Consider the following 20,855-nt stretch of genomic DNA (forward strand, 5'->3'; position numbering starts at 1 on the left):
CCTGATGTAAGCAGCTACCGTAGAAAATAATGAGCAGAAGTCAGTGAATCAGGAAACAGGAAAACAGGAGAAAGATCACTGCAACCAAAGCTGATTCATTGAAACAGTCAGTGATCAACCCCAGACAGAATCATTGGGGGGAGAAAAGAGAATAAACAAATACAACAAAAGAAGATACGATGTCAGGAATGAAAGCGAGGACATTCCCTCAGATCTCGCAGACGTTCAAGGATAAGAGAATATTATGAACCGTTTCATGCCAAAAACTCAACAGCTTGACAAGGTGTACAATGTGAAAGGCACAAACTTGTGAAGCCGCTCAAGCATCAGATGACCCAGATCGTCCAAAATATCTAATAAAAAAGAGGTTGCATTTGTAGTTAAAAACCTTCTTACAAAAAAAAAACACTGCAGGCTCAGATGGCTTCCATGGTGAATTCTACCACGCATTTAAGGGAGTAATACCCAGTCTTCACAGACCCTCTTCCAGAAAACAGAAGAGGAGGAGGGAGCACTTCCTGATTGTTCAGGCCAGGAAAATACACGATGGGGAAATAGTAGGACACGCTGGGCGTTCCCACATTTCCTACCGACCCCGGCTCGCACAGAGTGCCTTTGGAAGGACGCACAAGAAACTGGTAGCAGGGCTGATCTTGGGGGGAGCGGTTTGGTCCCTTTGGGTTTTTAAATTTCGTATGTGTATTGCTTTTTTCCAAAAAGCGGCAATTACTTGAAAAACAGCCTTCAGTGCTGCCCGTAGAAATCCCACTTGGGTGCCTCAGGCAGACTAGCTAAGCCGAGGCCACCGAGACCACCCTCCCCATCCCCGCGGCCCCCGACCTGAGCTCCGCCTGCTGGCAGAGGCCGTCGAAGCGCTGGCACAGCTTCTGCACCTCAGCCTCCTGGCGCTCCAGGTCCGGGCAGTGCTCCTGGAAGCGGCTGGCCAGCGAGCCCGAGCACTGCTTGGCGGCCTGCAGGTTCCGCTGCACCTCGCCGAGGAGGGCCTTCCGGGCCTGCAGCTCGGAGGCCATGGCCTGCGGGGTGGAGAGGCAGGTGGCGGGAGCCGTGGCCAAGGGCTCCAGGGCCCAGGGCAGTGCTGCCCAGAGGGCTTGGGGCTGCCCGCTTTGAGGGGGTGGTGGGCCTGGCCCGGTCAGGGACCAGGGCTTTGCCTCTGAGTTGGTCCTCAAACCTGTGGTCACTTCTACAGTTTCCGTCTCGTGACAGTGAACAACACCTGGGAAAACCTCGCTTCTAAGACCCTGCGGCTCACAGCACGGGCCGGTGACACCGCGAAGGGACTGAAGTGCCCCCGGCGGAGGCTCTGCCCTCCGAGCCTGCTGCCTGGACTCCCGGGTGAGGGAGTCCCACAAGGCGAGGGTTCTGTGAGGTGGTTCATGAATAAGGGGCCTCCCACGGGCTCGCAGACTGGTGCTTAGAGTGGCCCAGTGGCACCGTGAAAACAGCAGGTGCCGGGTAAGAGGCAGAGCTGCCTCTGCTCAGCTGACCTGCCCGGCGGGCACCTGGGCCCAGGTGGGCAGGTCTGCTCCTGCAGAGAAACAGGGAGTGGGGGTGGTTATGCTGATACCTGATTTTAAGATCCCAGCACCTGATTTCCGCAGGCTGCACAAACCCCTTGTGCGGCTGGGATTCCAAACCTGGAGAGACTTGCTGTCCTGGGCCTTGGGCCCCTCGATTGTCCAGAGGCAGCGGGGAATGGGGGCCCTTAGAGCCCATACCCAGCTCAGCGAGGGGCTCCCGGGGCCCAGAGTCTGCACACTCACCGTCAGCTCCTGCCTCCTGCTGTCCAGGGCCTGGCCACTCTCGGGCACTGTGTCCTCCTGGGCCAGCTGCGTCTCATACGTGGCCAGCATCTCCCGGCCCTGCTGCAGGCTCTTCTCCAGGCGGTTGGCGATGTCGACCCTGAGGACACGAGTCAGGAGTTAGTTGGGGGGTTGGGGTGGCCCGGCCGCTGACCACCCTGCCTGGCCTCCCCGCTGCCCGCCTGCACCCACTTCTCCTGGGCCGCTTCCAGCAGCTGCACCAGGCGCTGGTATCTGCGCTGGGTGTCCTCCACCCGCGTCCTCAGCAGGGCGGTGCTGCCGCTGTCCGGGAGGGCCCGCACGAACGCCTCGCCCTCGGCCGTGCTGCGCGCCTTCTCGGGCTCGATCCGCAGCAGCTCGTTGGTGATGTTCTGTGGGGACCGGAGGCCTCATGTTGGCCACAGCCGGCGGCCCCTCTCCCCCAGGGACGGCCCCCTCCCCGGGGTGGGGGCCGCCTGGGGGTCTGGGGTGCCGGCCTAGGAGTCAGGGTCTGTAATGAGCATCCCCAGGGGTTCTGATGTAGCAGATGGGGACTCGGGACTGATGAAAACCAACAGGTTAACACCCAGCACTTCCTGTTCCCACTGCTCCACGGGGATGGTGCTACTCATCTTTGGGGGGAACTCTGATGAGATGGGTACGACTCCATGCGGCTTAGGAGTTTGCAGCCACGCCCCCACCCCCACGCCCTCCCAGCCCTGGCATGAGCCCCGTCAAGGGCCACAGCACTGCTCTGAGTCCCATGCCTCCTCTGTTGACCTGGAAAGGTTGCACCCACGACGGAGGGGGCCGATGACCCCAGAAACTGTGTGTGTGAAGGGAGGTGAGCCGTGCCCCGTGTTCCTGTGCTCCAGCCTCCCGAGGCTCCCTGAGCGGGCAGCCAGCCCATCTTATTGAAGAAACTGAGGTCTCCAGTCAGGGCAAGGGGGCCGGCTCTGTCGGCCCAGGGCCCCTGGGCCGCCGGGCGTCATGCCTCTCTCTTAGCTGGGTGCTGACCTGCTCGGGCCACGGTCCTGCCATCAGCTCTATCAAGAGCCCTTTCTCCTGGAGACATGTGTGGGGGGCACCAGGCCCCAGGCACCTCTTCAGTTCTCAGCCTAGAACAGTCCCTCTCCCTGCGACTCACGGCTTCCTGTTACACGTGGCAAGCGGTCCCCGTGGAGCACCCAGCGCCCCCACGGGCATGAGACCGTAGGCAGGGCCCCCAGGGAGCCCAGGGGGCCAGCCCCCGCCCCCAGCCCCGGTACCTTGAGGTCCTTGGCCCGCTCGGCGCTGTCCTGCACAGCCCGGCCCTGCTCCAGCGGCGGCCGCAGGATGGCCGTGATGGCCTTCTCCTGCCGGTCCAGGTCGCTGGCCACCTTGTCCAAGCTGGCCAGCAGCTGGCGGCCCTGCAGGTCCGAGGCATCTGCCGGAGGGAGGTCAGAGTCAGGGGGCCGTGGGGGCCCTGGGGGTGTTTAGGGGTCAGCTCAGCGTGTCCCCCCACCCCCCCACCCTGCTGTTTAGTCTGCTGCACAGACCCTGGATCAGTCCCCCTCCCCGTGCCCCCAGAGCCTCGGGCACCCACCTCCAGAGCTCTCCGCCTTCAGCACCTCATGCCGCTGCTGGAGCACCTTTCTGCTCCCGGCTGCCTTCTGCCGCAGGCTCTGGTACTGGCTGCCCAGGCTGTGACAGCAAAAACGGGCTGGGGACCCCGAGGCAGTCCATGCCCCCACCACCCACAGAAGTGGAACCCTGGGTCCTGGCTTGACAGGCAGACCTGAGGAGTCGGGCAGCTCCTCAAATGCTTTAAAAAGTCAACACACACACACACACACAGAGGATCTGCTGAAACGCCGATGTCTCTCTGCTCCCGTGTTCAGTGGGCCCCTTCCACCCCGCCTTCCTTCCTCTGTCTCTCTTTTCTTCGTACCAAGTCTTACTACCTACAATGGTCTTGTCTGGTCATCACTTGTCCCCACCACGATGCTACCTCTGGGGGAGCAGTGCCCAGCAGATGCTCAGTACATATCTGCTGAATGAATAAGTGAAGGAGTTCCTGAGTCACTCATTCAACAGAGAGTTCTTGGGTGCCTGCTTTGCACCAGGAATAGAACAAGACCCTGAAAATATACTAAATCTCAAGGAACCTCTGCCCAGCGGGATGGACACATAGACACAGAGCACCCTCATGAGAGCAGCACAAGAGGTGGGAGAAGGTGCTTGGGGCCAAGAGGCGGCAGCCTTTTTTCCTGGAGCCAGATTGGAGGGGGCAATCAAGGACAGCTTCACAGAAGAGGTGGCCCCCAGACTGGGGTCTTCAAGCCAAGAGGTCTTGAGTCAACAGAGTGGTGGGCTGATGTGCAGGTGGAGGGAATTACGCATGCCAAGGCCCACAGGCACCTGCAGAGAGGCCCCTCCCTGCAACGTGCCCAGAGCCGGACGCTCACACACAAGTTGGCCAGGCCAACGGGATCTGCCGCTGTCCCACCTGAGCCTCCAAAGGGGGTGCATGTGTGGGACGTTAGTGGCACCCTGAGGCTCAGCTGTGGTGCCCAGGGCTGTGAATGGGGCCTGGGAGCCCAGCGGGGCTGCGGCCACACCCCACACCGGCCCCTCCTTCACCCCGTACCTGTCGGCCAGAGCCAGGGCCTCGGGGTCGGTGGGCGGGATCATGAAGCAGACGGCTGGGGCCGTCAGCTCGTTCCCCGCGCTGTCCGTGAGGTCCCAGCTCTCCCCGTTGTTCTTCTGCAGGGTGTAGCTGTAGCCCCGAGAGATCAGGCCCTGGTGGGGGACAGGCCGGTCAGGACACACGGACAGGCCTGTGCCAGCTGGCGGCCGGGAGCCCAGTCACTGCCTAACTCTGGCACCTGGGGAGTCTCAGCCCGTCTCTCAGACCCTCCTCAAGATGTTTCATCATAAAGATGAGAGGCTCTGCCAGCCTAACACCCACCTGGACTTCCCTCTGTGGACCGCCCCATGCAGTTCCGGCCCAAGTGGTCTTTTCCCTTCATTCCCTGACTGCTCAGGGTGAACATGTGACTCAGGTTTGGCCAATGAGAGAACGGCACTTGCAGCCACAGTGATTGGATCCGGCTGCACACATGACTCAAGAGTGGGCCAATGAGAACCTTCCCTGAGACGTCTGCTGGGATGACTGGCGCTGCTAAGCTGGTGGGACAGAAGGCCAGGGCAGCAGGTGGGACTGTGTGGGGAGGCCTGGCAGAGAGTGACCCCAATGACAGAGATGAACACAGGCTCCTGAAAACGTCTGAGGTCCTGCCTCCAGCCCTGTCACCCCTTAGGCCTTTCAGTGACCTGAAAGGTGCCTGGGGCACCTGGAACACCTGGGAAGGGGCTCACCTGGTCACACTCGAAGTCACAGAGCGCCTCCACGGGGATGGGCTTGAGGGGCGTCTCCCGGCGGAACTTGAGGGGCACCACCTGCTGCCCTCGCTTCTGCAGCCCCCGCACCACATGCTCGTACTTGTCCAGGGCCTTCTCCTGGTCCTGGGTGCGGAGGGGGGTGCCCGGGTGAGGCCACGCAGCCCTCCGCAGGCAGCAGGCAGGGAGCCGGGGAAGGGCCGACTCAGCGGGTGTCACTCACGTCCAGCTCCCGCAGCAGCAGCTCAATCTGGTATCGGTCCTTGAAGTCGGGGCTGTATTTCTGGTTCAGGTCCGAGTCCACCTTGCGGAGCAGCTCCTGGGCATCCTTCATGTCTTTGTGGAACTAGGGGAGACCAGAGGGCCCCATCACGGATGGGAGTCTGCCAAGATGCCTGGGGCTCATCCTGGCTGTGACTTGAAACCCACTCTCAGGTGGGGCTGGGCCTCCCACTCACCCTGAATCCACAGGCTTGGGGACACCCCCAACCCTCCCAGCCCACCTTCCTGGGGGGCTTCACAGGAAGAAACCGGGTCCCTTCTCACAGTCCACGCAACGCCACCTCTATGACATACTGCTTTCATGTCCGCACACCAGTAAGCCTAGGGTTCTCCTCTATGCCACTCCTGTCTTTGTGCTGGGAACACCCTGACTTATTCCAAGTCTCAGTACACGGAAGACAAGCCTCCCCACTTGGTTCTGGGACACTCTCTTGCCCGTTTTTCAGCCTATCAGCTCTGGAATCATTCATTGACAGAGGTCCCCTGGGCTGCAGCTGTGAACATGATTTTGGGATCCCTGGGAAGCCCACAGCCTGGCAGGACTGAGACACTGTAACAGTTAGTTATGTTAGTGTCATCTGAGTTCAAATGTCCCCAAACCACCTGCTCGTAATAATCATGTGCAGCTGTCTTATTAAAAACACATTCCAGTGGAAATAATGCAGTCTCCATCAACATTGTGAATGGATAAACACAATGCGGTCTACACATACAATGGAATCGATGGACTATTATTCAGCCGTGAAAAGGAATGAAGTTCCGGTTCACGATGAACCTTGAAAACATGATGTTCAGTGAAAGAGCCAAACACAAAAGGCCACAGATCATGTGAGTCCACGTCTATGAAATATCTAAAATAGGCAAATCCAAAGAGACAGGAAGTAGGGGGCTGGTTATCAGGGGTTGGAATGGGGTATGACTGCTTATTAGGTACAGAAGTTCTACTTGGGGTGGTGAACAGGTTTTGGAAAGACAGTGGCAATGGATGCACAACACTGAATATAATCACTGCACTGGGTTGTATGTTTAAAAATGCCTAAAATGGCAAATTTTGTATAATGTATACCAAAATGAGAACCTACCCACCTATTCCTGTGCCTGTGCTATCTTGGTGAGTTAAGACTCACCAGTCCCAGCCCCCAGGGAAGGCAGACAAGGGCCTGGCAATCCTGGGGCACGTGCATGTCCACCGTGAGAACCACAGACATTGGGAGGCGTGGGAAGGCAGCTTGAAAGGCTCCTGGAGGAAGCGGTGCTGAGCCCACAAGCGAGCCAAGTGGGCACTGGGGCTCCCCGCCGCGGGGCCCCGGCTGGCAGGCACCTGGTGGTAGTCTTCCATGTACTTCAGGTGGCTCTCCTCGCAGATGAGCAGGTTCAGGTATTCCTTCCAATCTGCGTGGACGGCCTCCATGTGAGCCTGCCAGGAGAGAGGGGCACATTGCTGCTGGCCAGGTATCTGGGACAGGGCTTCCCAGGTGGCGCTAGCGATAAAGAACCCGCCTGCCATTGTAGCAGATGGAGGAGACGCAGGTTTGATCCCTGGGTCGGGAAGATCCCCTTGAGAACAAGGAAATCCACTCCAGTATTCTTGCCTGGAGAATCCCACGGACAGAGGAGCCTGGCGGGCTACAGGCCATAGGGCAGCAAAGAGTCGGACATGACCGAAGCGACTTAGCACACACCCCCGCAGGTATCTGGGATCTGGGACACCAAGGGAGGGATGGCAGGATTCCAGACCAGAAAAGGGTAGAGGAGAGGGGCATCTGGGCTCTGCTTGGGTGTGACTCCCAGCCAGTTCCTGCCCAGGAGTGGGAGGAGGAGAGAGGAGAATGTACTGAGCGGTCAAGCAGGGCTGCCATGTTCAGGTGCACAGGTTGTGCACTGTACAAGGGACAAGTAGGGACTATGTCTACCCAGAAAAAGTGGTGCTTTAAAAAAAAAAAATCTTACAAGGTACTCCCCAAATTCATGTCTACCAGAACTCAAAATGTGGCTTTATCTGAAATAGGATTTTTGTGGATATAATTGGTTAAGAATATCAAGATGAAATCCTGGATTTAGGGTGTCCTTACAAGAAGAGGAGAGGACACACAGGTAAGAAGGCCATGTGAAGACACAGAGGTGGATTTAGGAGGTGATACTGCTCCAAAACCAGGAAAGCCAAGGATTGCCAGCAGTCACCAGACTCAAGGAGAGAGACAAGGAAGGATTCTCCCCTAGAGCCCTCAGAGGAAACAAGCCTGCCTACACCTTGACTCTGAATTTCTGGCCTCCAGAACTATGAGAGAATAACTTTCCATTGTTTAAAGCCTCCAAGTTGGCAGTCATTTCTTACAGCAACAATAGGAAAGTAATGCAGGCAGCACATGGGCTTCAGAAGTCTAGGGACTATCAAGAAGGAGGCAGGGTCAGAGGAAAGGGAGACGGTAAAGTGGAGAGACAGACAGACACTGGACACCGGACCCTGGGGCCTGCCTGAGTGCAGGCAGCCCAGAGCAGAGGTCACTTGGAGGCCAGCCTGAAGCAAGCGTCCCTCCCCGGGGCTCACGCACCTCAATGGAGTTCCTCCCGGGGTGCTCGGCGGCAAGCAGCTGGTCACCCTCGCTGTGCAGCTTGTTAATTCTCTCCTCTTTGGCCTCCAGGTTCCGGTGGATGAAATTCTGCAGCGAAGGCAGCGGAGGGGCTCAGTGCCGTGCTGGGCAGCCCCGCGCTCCTTCGGGGCCCGCAGCCCCAGAGCCCAGCGCCCACCTCGTACTGGCGCCGGCGGCTGGGGTAGCTGAGGTTGCGGTCGCTCCAGTCGTACTGTATGCGGCCCCGGGCCTGCTGGTCCAGCCAGTAGAGCTCGTTGGTGCAGCGCTGCATGTAGTCCTGAAGTGAGCTCAGGTGCCGCTGCCGCGCCTGCGACGCCGCCTGTGGGCGGGTAAGGACAGGGCTGCAGCCTCGCCGGCAATGGACTCCCTCCATGCCTCCTGCCCCGCTGGACTCCCTTGGATAAATCATCTAACCTCTCAAACCCCTTCCTTCATTCAGCAAACATTTATTGTGCATCTACTAAGTGCTGGGCTAATGCAGGAGACATAAGAGACTCAGGTTCTATCCCTGGGTCAGGAACATCCCCTGGAGGAGGGCATGGCAACCCACTCCAGCGTTCTTGCCTGGAGAATCCCATGGACAGAGGGGCCTGGTGGGCTACAGTCCATGGGGTCATAAAGAGTCAGACACGACTGAAGTGACTTGGCATGTATGCAAGTGCTGGTCATGGCTCCAGGCCCTGCGATATAGCAGTGAGCAAAACAGACAAAACCCTCACAGAATAGACACGTTTGTGGAGCCTCAGTTTACTCATTTGCAAAATGGGAATAACAGCACTGATCTCATAGGCCACCAAGCCTGGCACACAGTTGGTGCTCCATAAACGTCAGCAGCTACGCTTCCACTTTTGGCTTGAACATGTCATGGTGCAAACTGCCACAGGGCAGCAAATAACAGTAGTGAACACATAGGAGGGAGCCCACCATGTCCCAGGACTGTGCAAAGGACTTCTCCAACATCAACTCATGCAATCCTGAAAGCATCCTGTAAGCCAAGCAGTGGAAGTGACTCCGTTTTACAGATGAGGAGACTGAGGTTCCCAGAGACTCAGCAGCTCATGCTCGAGGTCTCCCCACCTGAAGGGGTGGAGGCGGCCCAGCTCCAGAGCCTCCGACCATGGGCAACACTGTTGCTGCCCCTACCTTCTCATGCCCGAGGTGTCTGTGACATCCACAACAAGAAAGCACTTATGCATCACTGTGCAGTTATAAAAAAGAAGACATTCTTCAAAGGTTTTGGAAAGGAAAATAGAGAACTTTTGCTTATTAAGCCCCTGGCACTGTTCTTGGCACACAGTCGGTGCTCAATAAAGAATTAAGCAAACAGTAGGATAAACTGTATCCATAGGGTCTCTTGGGGTTTTCCATGAGCAAAGGGCAATCAGGGGCGCCTCTCAGGTAGGGGCTCAGGGTCCTGCTTCTCCCCACTTCATCCTCCTCCATCCTGCTTGAAGTGTTAACCGCACACACTTCTTTGCTCACAGCCTGGCTTCCCGTCCCCTCCCATCCCGGTCCTGGAGGCGTCTCACCAGCAGTTTCTGGTACTTGGCCTGGAGTTCACTGTTCTGTTCCTGAGGATGAGGCCGGGGACATGGGTTAGGGTTGAGGGGTGCAGGCAGGAGCCCCTCTTCCCCAGGGTCCCTTCAACCCCTGCCCCCACGCACACACCTTGGCCAGGTGGGGCCCGATGGCCTTGACCTCATTGTGAAAGATGTTGTGTTGCTCCACCTGCTGGTCCACCAGCGGCAGGTCCGTCCCGAAGCTCTGGCTGCTCAGCTTGTCCTGGCCAGGGAGGCGGGGGGACGACACGCAAAGGCGTGGGCCAGGGGGCCCAGGACTCGCGGGCCACCCGGTACCCTTGCCCGGGGAACCTTAGCTCTCCTCCTCACAGCGCCAGCCGAGGAGGCAGTTAAGTAGCCCCGGAGGGATGGGGGAAGAGGCTGTCACCCCTGATCTCATTTAATCTCACGGCAACCTCAGAGGCCCTCGCGGTTACTGTTTCCATTTCTCAGATGGGAAAACAGAGGCTCGGCCGGGGGAGTCGCTTGCTCAGAATCACACCAGTGGCCGGGCTTCTCCAGGGTTGGAGATGGGCTGGTGAGGGCACAGGAAGACCAGTGGCCGGCCAGAAATCTAGCTGCTGCCCTCAGCTGACCAGGACCCCAACGATCCTGGAAGGGTCCCAACCTCCACCATGTCTGCTGAGTGACCCTGGGCTAGGCACTACACCTCTCTGAGCCTTGCTCATCTCATCAACACAGACATCAGGAAATAACGGGAACAGCCAGACTCCGGTGCCCATGCAATGGAGGGGGGCTCCTGGCCCTTACACGCCCCACCCCAGCTGAAGCCTGGGCCGTACCAGCTTTTCCTCCACCAGCGCCTCCCAGTTGACCTGCGGGTCCACCTCTTTCACCACCAGGTTGTAGATCTGCTTGTGTTTCCCGCGGAGGTTGGTCACACGCTCCTTCAGCTGACGGATGCTGAGCGGGGAGGGAGAGAGACCACCCTGGTTAGTGGGGCTGGTGGCAGGTGTAGTGCTTCTGCCCCGAGGGGGGTCCTACGCCAGCCCCCAGCCTCAGCTTTCTGCTCAGTAGCTTGGAAGGTCAGGGTCACGGTGGCCTTGGGTTCAGGCAGCCACTCCCTGCCCTGCTCCTGCCCACTTTCTTTCATCCTGCCTCCCCCCACCAATGTTTCCCCAGGGCCTACTACGCGCCTGGAACCGTAGAAGTTTCCAGGACAAACAGGCCAGTCTGCTGCTCTCTGGAGCCCACCATCCACCCAGCAGGGCCCACGGTAGGGCTGTGACAGGGACGGTGCTCTGTCCATGTGTGAGCTGAGGCAAGAGCCCGGAGCTCAAAAAGCCAGCTGGGCATCAGGCAGGGGAAGTGCGCTCACAAGCTTGGAGGTCGGGGGCTGTGGTCACACTGTGACCAGGAAAGGAGACCCGGGTACTCCAAGCCTCAATTTCCCCAGCTGTGAAATGGGCTGTTGGAAGGATCATGTGACGCGTTCAGCAATGGCTGCCCCCCCGTCAGCCCTCCACAAACCCTGACTCAGGTCCCTGCACATTGAGCGGCTGCAGCCCCCTGCCCTGACCCCGAGCGGCTCCCTCAGGACCGGAAGCAGAGTGGACCTACTCCTCGGCGATCATGTCCCCCTGGGGGTGCTTCATGTGCTTGGCGATGGCCGCATCCGCCTCCAGCACGTAGAGCAGCTTCTCCGAGTCCGACACCTTTTGCAGGGCCACGTCCCGGTACTCGGGCTGCCGGCCCTCCTGCAGCCGGGCCAGGTCCTGTGAGAGGCACAAAAAAGGGGTGGGGGAGACAGAGGCCAGGGACTCGGGGGGCACAGCCGGGATCAGGGGGCTCCCCTGGCGCTGCCCAGCCCCTGCTCTGAGGTAGCAGGCTCGGGACACAGCCGTGCACAGGGAGACATGGCCCATCCAGCCCAGGGAGGAGGGCAGTGTGTGTGCTCATCATGTCTGACCCTTTGCGGCTCTGTGGACTGTAGCCTGCCAGGCTCCTCTGTCCATGCGATTTTCCAGGCCAGAATACTGGAGTGGGTTGCCATTTCCTCCTCTAGGGAATCTTCCCGACCCAGGCATAGAACTGGAGGCTCTTGCATCTCCTGCATTGGCAGGCAGATTCTTTACCACTGTGCCACCAAGGGAGGAGGGAGACCCCCGGAAGGGCCTGTCAACAAAAAAGAGTCAGGAACCCCCTAGCAGTCCAGTGGTTAGGACTCCGCATTTTCACTGCAGGGGGGAGATGGGTTCGCTCCCTGGTCGGGGAAGAAAGATGACAAAGTTCGTACAGGTCGGTGTTTACCAAGCAAACACAGCAGAGGTGGAACATGGGGGACCTGCTTGAGCTTGGGCTCTGGGATTCAATGAGGCCCCTCTGAGGCAGTGACACAGGCTAAGAATGAAGGAAGAAGGGGAAGGGTTTTGGAGGCAGAGGGAGTGGCCTGTGCAAAGGTCCTGTGGCAGGAAATGATGGCTGGAAGGAGGGTCAGGGGAGGAAGTTGGGGGTGGGACAGGGCATGTTGCCACCCATCCTTAAAGGCGACTCCTCCAGGGGCTCGTCAGGGGAGAGGGTCCAAGCTAGGGGCACAGTCAGGGGTTGTGGCAAGGCCCAGGTGAGAGCTGAGGGTGGCCCACTGAAATGTTGAGCATGAACAGAGTGGGGGGATGTCTGGGAGGTATAACTGCTCAGTCGCTGATGAGTCCCGTTGTTGCTGTTCTGCCGCTAAGTCATGTCCGACTCTTTGCAACCCCATGGACTGCAGCACACCAGGCTTCCCTGTCCTTGACTGTCTCCTGGAGTTTGCTCAGGTCCATTGAGTCAGTGATGTTATCTAACCATCTCGTCCTCTGCCACCCCCTTCTCCTTTTGCCCTCAATCTTTCCCAGCATCAGGGTCTTTCCCAAAGAGTTGGCCCTTTTCATCAGATGGCCAAAGGATTGGAGCTTCAGCATCAACCCTTCCATGAATATTCAGGGTTGATGAGTCCAGGGTCTCTGATAATTTAGGGAAGAATGATGAACTGGCAGTGGGAACAGCAGGTTTCAAAACACAGCCTGTTAATCCACTTAGTGGACTTTCATGGAGAGCAGATGGGCTCTGAGCCAGGCCCTGGGGACCCCAGGCCCGGGGGTGGGGGGAGACGAGTCAGAGACTGGATTGAGCACAGGCGGGGAGGAGGGGGGTCCCACAGGGGACCTCGCAGGCCAGTCCCCTACCCCCAGGTGGGGGTCGGTGTCCCCATCTCTGCAAGGGCAGTAAGAGAAACCCACGCTTCAGCAGAGGCAGCCAAGGGACCAGGGGACTGTCCCTCGGCCACCAGAAGATGGGAGTATAGATGGGGATGAGCTCAAAACCAGCAAGTGAGAGGAGTCAGGCACCAAAGGCCACGCCCCTCGGGACTGGTTTCCGGGAGCTGCCCCAAGTCAGTCGATCTATAAAAGAGGCCAGATGGGAGCAGGAATCCGCAGTCAATGGACACAGGGGAGCTTACAAAGGGATTACAGGTTTGGAAACCGACCTGTGGAAATGGCTGCACCCCTCGGTGATGTTACTAAAAAAATCACTGCACTGTGTGCTCGAAGGGGGTGCATTTTCTGATCTGTAAAACCCGCCTCAATAAAGCTGTTAAAAAAAAGAAAAAGCACAAAAGGGAGAAACAGCAAAAGGGAAAAGAAGTGAACGGAGGTGGTGTGGTGCCTGGTACAGTGTAAAACGACTCAGCTCCCTCTTGGAAGAAGAGATGGTATCCAGCCCACATTCCAGGTCTTTCCTGGGCCAACTCTGGGAGGGCTGGGCAGTGAGGGGCGGGGGCAGCTTCCTGAGGGGCTTTGGGGGTGAGGCCCATGTGGCAGAAGGTCAAAGTCGCTGGACCATCGCCCCACTGTGGGCAGGACTGGCTGGTTAAAAGTTACAGCAAAACATCATGGTTCTTGGCGTGGGTGGAATTTTATCAGCTCCATCATCACCAGTTGATCTGAAGCTCTGCTGGGCAATTACCGTGTCAAAGATTAATTTTGCAAAAGGAGGAAGTAAATTAATCATTTCCTAATTCCCACAGAGGCAGGGCCTCCGTGGGAATGCAAGCCGTGTCCAGCCAAAACAGGAGAGAATATCCAGCCAAAAGATGCCATGTGGGCGTTCAGGAGTCCACAGTCGGGCAGGACTGATCGATGAGGACAGGTCAGCGCTGTGGTTACCTCGGGGGTGGGGGGGTGACATTGATTGCGAAGGTCCCCCAGGACCTTTCGGGAAATGTCCTTTGACTTGACCTGAGTAAAGGTTCCATGGGTACCGACTGATGCGAAAACTCACAAGTGTGAGCTCTTAAAATTTGGACACTTACCACAGACAAGTTTTTTTAAGTAAAAAAAAAAAGAGAAAGTCATAGGGACCAACATATCTTGCAAATTTTGCCCACACTGACGGACAGATAATCAATAAAGCAAATCCAGGAGATGGTTACTGGTAGGGTCTGTGTGGTGAGGTTACAGGTGTTCTCCAAACCTTCCGGCTTTTCTGGCATTTAAAAATTGGGATAGGTACAAAAAGAATCCTGGAGTGGGTTGCCATACCCTTCTCCAGGGAATCTTCCCAGTCCAGGGGTCAAACCAGGGTTTCCCAAATTGCAGGCAGATTCTTATCCGTGTGAGCTACCAGGGAAACCCCAGGAATACTAGACAGCATTGGCATTCCCTTCTCCAGGGGATCTTCCAGACCCAAGGATTGAACCTGGGTCTCCCGCATTGTGGGCAGATTCTTTACCATCTGAGCCACCAGGGAAAGCATAGCAGCACCCAAGGCCCCACACTGTGTGATTCTGTTTCTATGAAATATCCAGAATATGCATATTCAAAGAGAAGAAAGTGGAGTAGCAGTTGCTGGGCGGGTGGGCACGGGAGTTCCCTTTGGGAGGATGAAAGCACCTTGGGACCAGAAAGACGTGGTCATCGCACATCATAAACGTATGAAATGCCATGAGATTCTACACTTTAAATGCTTCACTTTATCTCATGTGAACCTCACTTCCATTTAAAAAATAGGAAAATTAAAGAGAACTTTTAGGTTCTCTTTTAATAAAATTAATAATTTTGTTAAATTAATAAAATTTAACTTATAAATGAATAAATATATTTAACAAATAGTTTATAAATTTTTATAAACTATTTGTTAAATAAATAAATAAAATTAATAATGATGTTTTCTTTTGAAAGAAGGAAGAGAAAAGACAAAAAGATTAGCCCATGCCATCTTCAAAATCTGGTTTAAGTTTGTTTTGAATAAAAACAAAAAACAAGTTCAAAATTATCTTCCAAACACATCCTTGCTACTTTGAGTCATGACTCTAAGCAAATACCATGAGATGAGCACTGGGGTCTGTTCCCACACTCTCACACAGGCCAGAAAAGGTCAGAGAGACATTGGATGTGAGGGGATGGGCTTCCCCTCTGCTGGTGGAATCATACGCCATCTTAATTTGCTTCTTTATACTTGTTTATCGGCCCCGAAATGTTTGTGGCGAACACATATTACTTTTATTAGGAGGAAAAAAGGAGACACCCCAAAAATCTGTTTTCATTTAGGAAAGTACACACACCACCATGGCAGTCATGAGAGTGGGGACAAAAAAAAAATTGCCAGAGGGACTGGGTACCAGGGCCAGGGCATGGCCAGAGGGAGGGATGCTGGCAGGGCCGGCTGAGGCCTGGAGAAAGATGGGAGGTGGAGGCGGGGAGGGGGGAAGGGAGGTCCTGGGGGAGGGAGACCCCAGCGGGGTCCATCCTGCCCCCTTCTCGAGCTCTCCCCACCCCCTACTTCTCACCCAAAGAGTGCCATTCCCCCAACCCACCCCTGTCCCTCAGTTCTCAGGGGGACTGGCCCTCAGGGGAGTGGACGCCTGGGTGGTCTGCGGAGAGGCAGCCAGGTCATGGCCAGGGGACGGCCCTGGGGCCAACCAGACGACTCATGACCTGTCCACCCTCAACTCCTCTGCATGCCTCTGGACCTGCCTCTTAGTCATGCCTGGAATGTGGATGAAATATAGACACCTGTTTAAATTCAAATTTCAGGTAAACAATGGATAATCTATAATATAAGTATATCCCAAGCAGTGCGTGGGAGACACTTACACCCATAAAAATTTGTGTCCTAAACTTCAAATGGAACTGCTAAATCTGGCAACACCCTCTCTGGGGGGTGGGGGATGGCTCTGAGGTCAGCTCTGTCACTGACACAATCCATCCTGGCCCTCTCTAGCTATAGAGAAGGTATAAACTCAACCTCTCTGGGCTGGTGCGGAGGGGTTCAAAGAGGCGGTGGCCAGCTTAGCAGCTCACAGGCATGAGCACGGCCGCAGGGCTGCCCACGGAGCAGGATCCCTGGGAGAACCTTTGGGCTCGGGCCGGTTGTTGTCCCCATTTTACAGTCCAGGAAGCTGAGGCACGGAGCGGGGAAATGATCTGGCCCGCCTGCGTCTGAGCAGTGGCAGTGGTAGGGACGTGAGGATGCTGCTGCTGCTAATCACAGGGAGCCCTGCACCGCACCCGCATAACGTGCTCAGTCGTGTCCGACTCTCTGCGACCCCATGGACTGCAGCCCGCCAGGCCCCTCTGTCCATGGAATCCTCCAAGCAAGAATACTGGAGTGGGTCACCATTTCCTTCTCCAGGGCATCTTCTCGACCCAGGGATTGAACCTGGGTCTCTAAGGTCTACCTGCACTGGCAGGAGGGTTCTTTAACCACTAGCGCCACCTGCATAATCTCATCAAATCCCTCCAGCAGCCCAGGAGAGGGGGTGATGGCTTTTCCCCCTTTCGGGTGCATAGGGAGGTAAGGTGACTTGCCCAAGGTCACACAGGAAGTGACAAAATCAAGGTCCTAGCCAAGGCCTGGCTCCTGAAACTGGCTCTGCTCCAGACAGGGCCCACGGCTGCAGGGTCTCGGGATCCGGGGTGGAGGAGCTGGTATTAACAGCACGGAGGAGGCTCCTCTGCAGTCTGTCTCCCCCTGGGCACCCTGACACTTGAGGCTGAATCCTTCTCTGCTCTCTAGGCTACATAGCAGCATCTCTGGCCTCCATCACTAGATACCCAACCCCGCACTCCCCAACGTGCGATGGCTAAAAATGTCTCCAGATGTGACCACACGTCCCCCGGGAGCAGAATCATGCCCAGCTGAGAACCTCGGGGTCAGCCAAGCCCTGGGTCCCCAGGGGGCTGGCATCTCAGGGGCACCGGGGGGCAGGTGGGCACTCACGCTCTGCATCTTGGCCTCTGTGTCCACGATGTTCCTCTCCACCTGGTCGGCATTCTTCTGCAACTGCTCGATGAGCTCCGACAGCTCCTTGTTAGAGACGCTGCAGGCGGAAAGAGGGGAGGTGAGCCACCAGGCCCGAACGGGGTTCCGCCAGCGCCCCAGCCACCCAGGCTGTCCCCAGCCCCGGGCTCAGAGCAGAAGCTGCCCAGTGAGCCTCAGATGGAGCTTGGCTGTCCCCCCAGGGCGATGTCACCAGAGGCGCAGAGTGAGGCAGCACCTGCCCAGGAATCAGCCTCTACTCTGGCCGTCACTGCGATGCTTCTCTTGGCCATGTGGGCAGAGCACACTTATTCTGTTCTCCCACCTTTTTCATTGAGATATAACTCACATGTCATAAAATTCACCCCTTAGAAGTGTGCTAATTCTGGGAATTCCCTGGTGGTCCAGTGGTTAAGACCACACGCTCACAATACAGGGGGCCTGGGTTCGATCCCTGGTCAGGGAACGAGATGCCACACGCTGCAACTAAGAGTTCACATCCCACATGTCATGATTAAGACCTGGCGCAGCCAAATAAAGCAATAAAAGTAAATTTTAAAAATAAAGTGCATAATTCAGGGTTTGTAGTATATCCACAAGGTTGTAAAACCATCATTGCTATGTAATCTCAGAACATTTTCATCACCCCCAAAAAGAAACCCCGCCCCCTTTAGCACTCACTCCTCACCATTCCACCCCATGGCCCCTAGCAACCACAGATCTACTTTTTGTCTCTGTGGATGTGCCTACTCTGTACCACATAGGGCCTTTTGTGTCTAACTTCTTTCACTTAACAATATTTGGAGCTACATCCACGTTGTAGATAGTGTGCAACAGTGCTTCACTCCTGTTTATGGCTGCATAATATTCCACGCCTTGGCTATGCCACATTTTGTTTACCTGATTATCCACTGATGGACATTTAGGCTGTTTCCACCTTTTGGCCATTGATGGCTCAGGCTTCTCTGGACACTCGGGTACAAGTTTTGTGTCAGCAGCCTTATTATTAAGTACCTGATACTTTTCTTTCAATCTACTCATTCTTTATATTTAAATAAATGTCCTAAGAAAGAGGACTTGCTTCCTCATTGTAAACAGAAAGCCAGAAGCCCTTGCCATAAAGAGGTAATAGGCAAAATAAATCCCACAGAAATAAAAGGATGGCATTAAGTTCTAGCTGGACACTGGGCCGCCTGCACATGTTGAAACTGAGCCCTGCCCACCCCTGCTTAAAGGCAGAGCTTGGCATGCACGCCCCGCAGCCAAGCCAGAGCTCTGCTGGCACTGAGCTGAGACCTCCTGAGAGTTCTCAGGGTGTCTGGGAGAGATTTGAAATCGGAAAGGCTCTCTCACTCGGTGTTCCTGTGTTCTCTCTGGCTGTACCTGCCTGCCCCGCAAAATCCCACTGCAGCCCACCCTGGCAAACACTCCTGTGGGAGTGGAGGAGACCTTGGTTTGGGACTCAGATGTGCGTTGGGGCTGTGTGACTTGGCCAAGCTGCTGTCCCTCTCTGTGGCTCTGCTTCCTGCTATCAGACGGACCCTTCCTGGTTGGGTGTTAGGCATGGGAGTGAGGTTATGCAGGCAAAGAGCTGGGCGCCCCATAAGTCTCACGAAGGTTCTTGATTATACTTAAGGAGCCTTACTGATCATTGTCCAGCTCCTTGTTTTCTTTTTTTTTCTTAATTTATTTATTTGGCCATGCAGGATCTTTGTTGTGGGAACTCTTAGTTGCGGCATGTGGCATCTAGTTCCCCGACTAGGGATTGAACCCAGGCCCCCTGTATCAGGAGCATGGAGCTTAGCCACTGGACCACCAGGGAAGTCCCTCCTTGTTTTCTTTAAACAAGGGAGGAAACAACGACCAGAAAGCGGAAGCAGCTTAGTCACCGTCACACAGCTACCCAGCAGTCGTCGCGATCGGCACTCAGTCCTCCTGTCTCCATCAGAGACCTCATATACTGGCTCCAAAGACTGAAGGCAGGAGGAGAAGGGGACGACAGAGGATGAGATGGTTGGCTGGCATCACGAACTCAGTGGACATGAGTTTAAGCAGACTCTGGGAGATGGTGAAGGACAGGAAGTCTGGCGTGCTGCAGTCCACGAGGCTGCAGACAGTCAGACACGACTTAGCGGCTGAACAAAAGGGTTTGAGGCTCAACACTGCAGATACTGCTGATGCTGCGGGGGAAGCTGGCGTGGTGGCAGAGACAGGCACACGAACAGAAGCTGCAAGACTGTCCAGCTCAGTCCCAAACCCTGCCTGGGGGCCTGCTCTGTGCCAGGTCTGGATACACAGGCGCTAGGAGGGGAGAGGGTCAGGATCTTGGGGAACAAGACCCAGGCCACACCCTCTGCGAAGAACACCAAGGAGGCAGACTTTCCCAAAGTGGGGCCTCGGGAATCCTGGTCCTGTACATTGCTCCTCGAATGAAAGCTTTGTCACTCAAGGCGGTTAGGAAAACCCGACCCCTCAATAAGCTCATGAGTCAGTAAAGGCTCTGAGAAGTCCTGTGGTGGAGAAAGCTGGTATTCAGTGGAGCATCTAGAAAGGCTCAGAAGAGGGGACTGTGCTTGGAGGATCTGGGTAAGATGGGGTGAGGCTGCCAGGTCATGGGTCGACTCCCATCACCCCACGCCCCCGCCTTGGCTTGGGCAGACCACATGGCGAATGTGAACACTTCTGCCCTCAACCCAGCCCCAGCCACTGACCCCTACTGTGGCCTCAGCAGTCAGACGTGGTGAGTCTCAACCCAAATATTTAACCATGACAGCCAGGGCCACCACTGCGAACCTGCAATGTCGGTTAGGTGGGGGCCTCTATCCCTCGTGGGTCTAGCCCAGCCGTACCCCAGGGCACGGGGTCAGCTCCCAAACCAGCCCCCTCACTGGTTGGGACAGGTTCGAGGAAAGCGCCTCCTGGGCCGCACCCTGGCCAGCCCATTACTCTAGCCGAAGCCCAGCATCGGAAGGGGACCCAGGGCGGTGGGATGGGGACAGCCAGCTCCATGGACCTGGTGCTCCTGGTGGGGAACAAAGGGCAATTTGGTGGGAGTGTGTGGCCAGAGAGGCATGGGTTCCAAGGCCTGCTGGACCGTCCCAGGCAGGCACCTCAGCCTTGAGGCGCCTCAGTCTCTCCATCTGTCTACCGGGATGACCACAGAGTCACTGTGGTAACTTGACACCTAGTGCACATGCTTCACCAGGCATCAGACACGTCCACAGACACGGCCCCGATAGCATCTTCACCCCAAGTCCCTGGGGGAGGTGTGTGTGCGCCTTTACAAGCAAGGAAACCAGCAATTCCACTCAATAGATATCGAGAGAAATGAAAACACAGGCCCATGTAAAAGCTTGTACACAAATGTTCACAGCAGCAGTATTTACACTAGTCAGAAAGTGGAAACAACACAAATGTTCAACTAATGAACAGATGAATGAAATGCAGAATATCCACACAATGGAAAGTAGAAATGAAACGCTAATACAGGCTACAGCATGGAGAAACCTTGAAACCACGAGGGTAAGTGAAAGAATCCAGACACAAAAGGTCCACTTACATGAATTATCTAGAGTAGGTAGATTCATAGAAAGAGAAAGTAGATTAATAGTCAGGAGGGGCTGGGATGGGGAGACAGAAGGGGAGTGAGTACTAAACGGTGTGAATTTCTTTTTAAGGTGATGAAATGTTCTAAAATTGATTATGGTGTGTATGCGTACTAAGTTGCTTTAGTCGTGTCCGATTCTCTGCAACCCCATGTAGCTCGCCAGGCCCCTCTGTCCATGGGATTCTCCAGGCAAGAACACTGGAGTGGGTTGCCATGCCCTCCTCCAGCAGGTCTTCCCAACCCAGAGATCAAACCTGAGTCTCTTACGTCTCCTGCATTGGCAGGCATGTTCTTTACCACTAGTGCCACCTGGGAAAACCCTGAGTATGGTGGCGGTCATATAATTTTGTGAATATACTCAAAACAACTGAATTGT

The 20,855-nt window shown here is 55.9% G+C and overlaps 1 protein-coding gene across 1 annotated transcript in view; it reads right to left on the bottom strand.

Moving 5' to 3' along the window:
- The window catches only part of PPL (periplakin), a 48,336-nt gene that overhangs the window by 7,283 nt on the left and 20,198 nt on the right, over positions 1–20,855 (bottom strand). Inside the window, exons 2-17 of the mRNA XM_061152773.1 lie at positions 16,834–16,933; positions 11,194–11,348; positions 10,416–10,536; positions 9,722–9,835; positions 9,583–9,624; positions 8,211–8,372; positions 8,015–8,122; positions 6,784–6,879; positions 5,404–5,526; positions 5,160–5,306; positions 4,429–4,580; positions 3,385–3,482; positions 3,068–3,225; positions 2,013–2,191; positions 1,782–1,920; positions 841–1,034 (exon numbers count right to left, since the gene is read on the bottom strand). Coding sequence (XP_061008756.1) covers positions 841–1,034; positions 1,782–1,920; positions 2,013–2,191; positions 3,068–3,225; positions 3,385–3,482; positions 4,429–4,580; positions 5,160–5,306; positions 5,404–5,526; positions 6,784–6,879; positions 8,015–8,122; positions 8,211–8,372; positions 9,583–9,624; positions 9,722–9,835; positions 10,416–10,536; positions 11,194–11,348; positions 16,834–16,933 — 2,088 coding nt within the window. The remainder of the gene's footprint in view (positions 1–840; positions 1,035–1,781; positions 1,921–2,012; positions 2,192–3,067; positions 3,226–3,384; positions 3,483–4,428; positions 4,581–5,159; positions 5,307–5,403; positions 5,527–6,783; positions 6,880–8,014; positions 8,123–8,210; positions 8,373–9,582; positions 9,625–9,721; positions 9,836–10,415; positions 10,537–11,193; positions 11,349–16,833; positions 16,934–20,855) is intronic.

The sequence above is a fragment of the Dama dama genome, chromosome 10 (assembly GCF_033118175.1).
Source record: "Dama dama isolate Ldn47 chromosome 10, ASM3311817v1, whole genome shotgun sequence".
Classification (NCBI taxonomy): domain Eukaryota; kingdom Metazoa; phylum Chordata; class Mammalia; order Artiodactyla; family Cervidae; genus Dama; species Dama dama.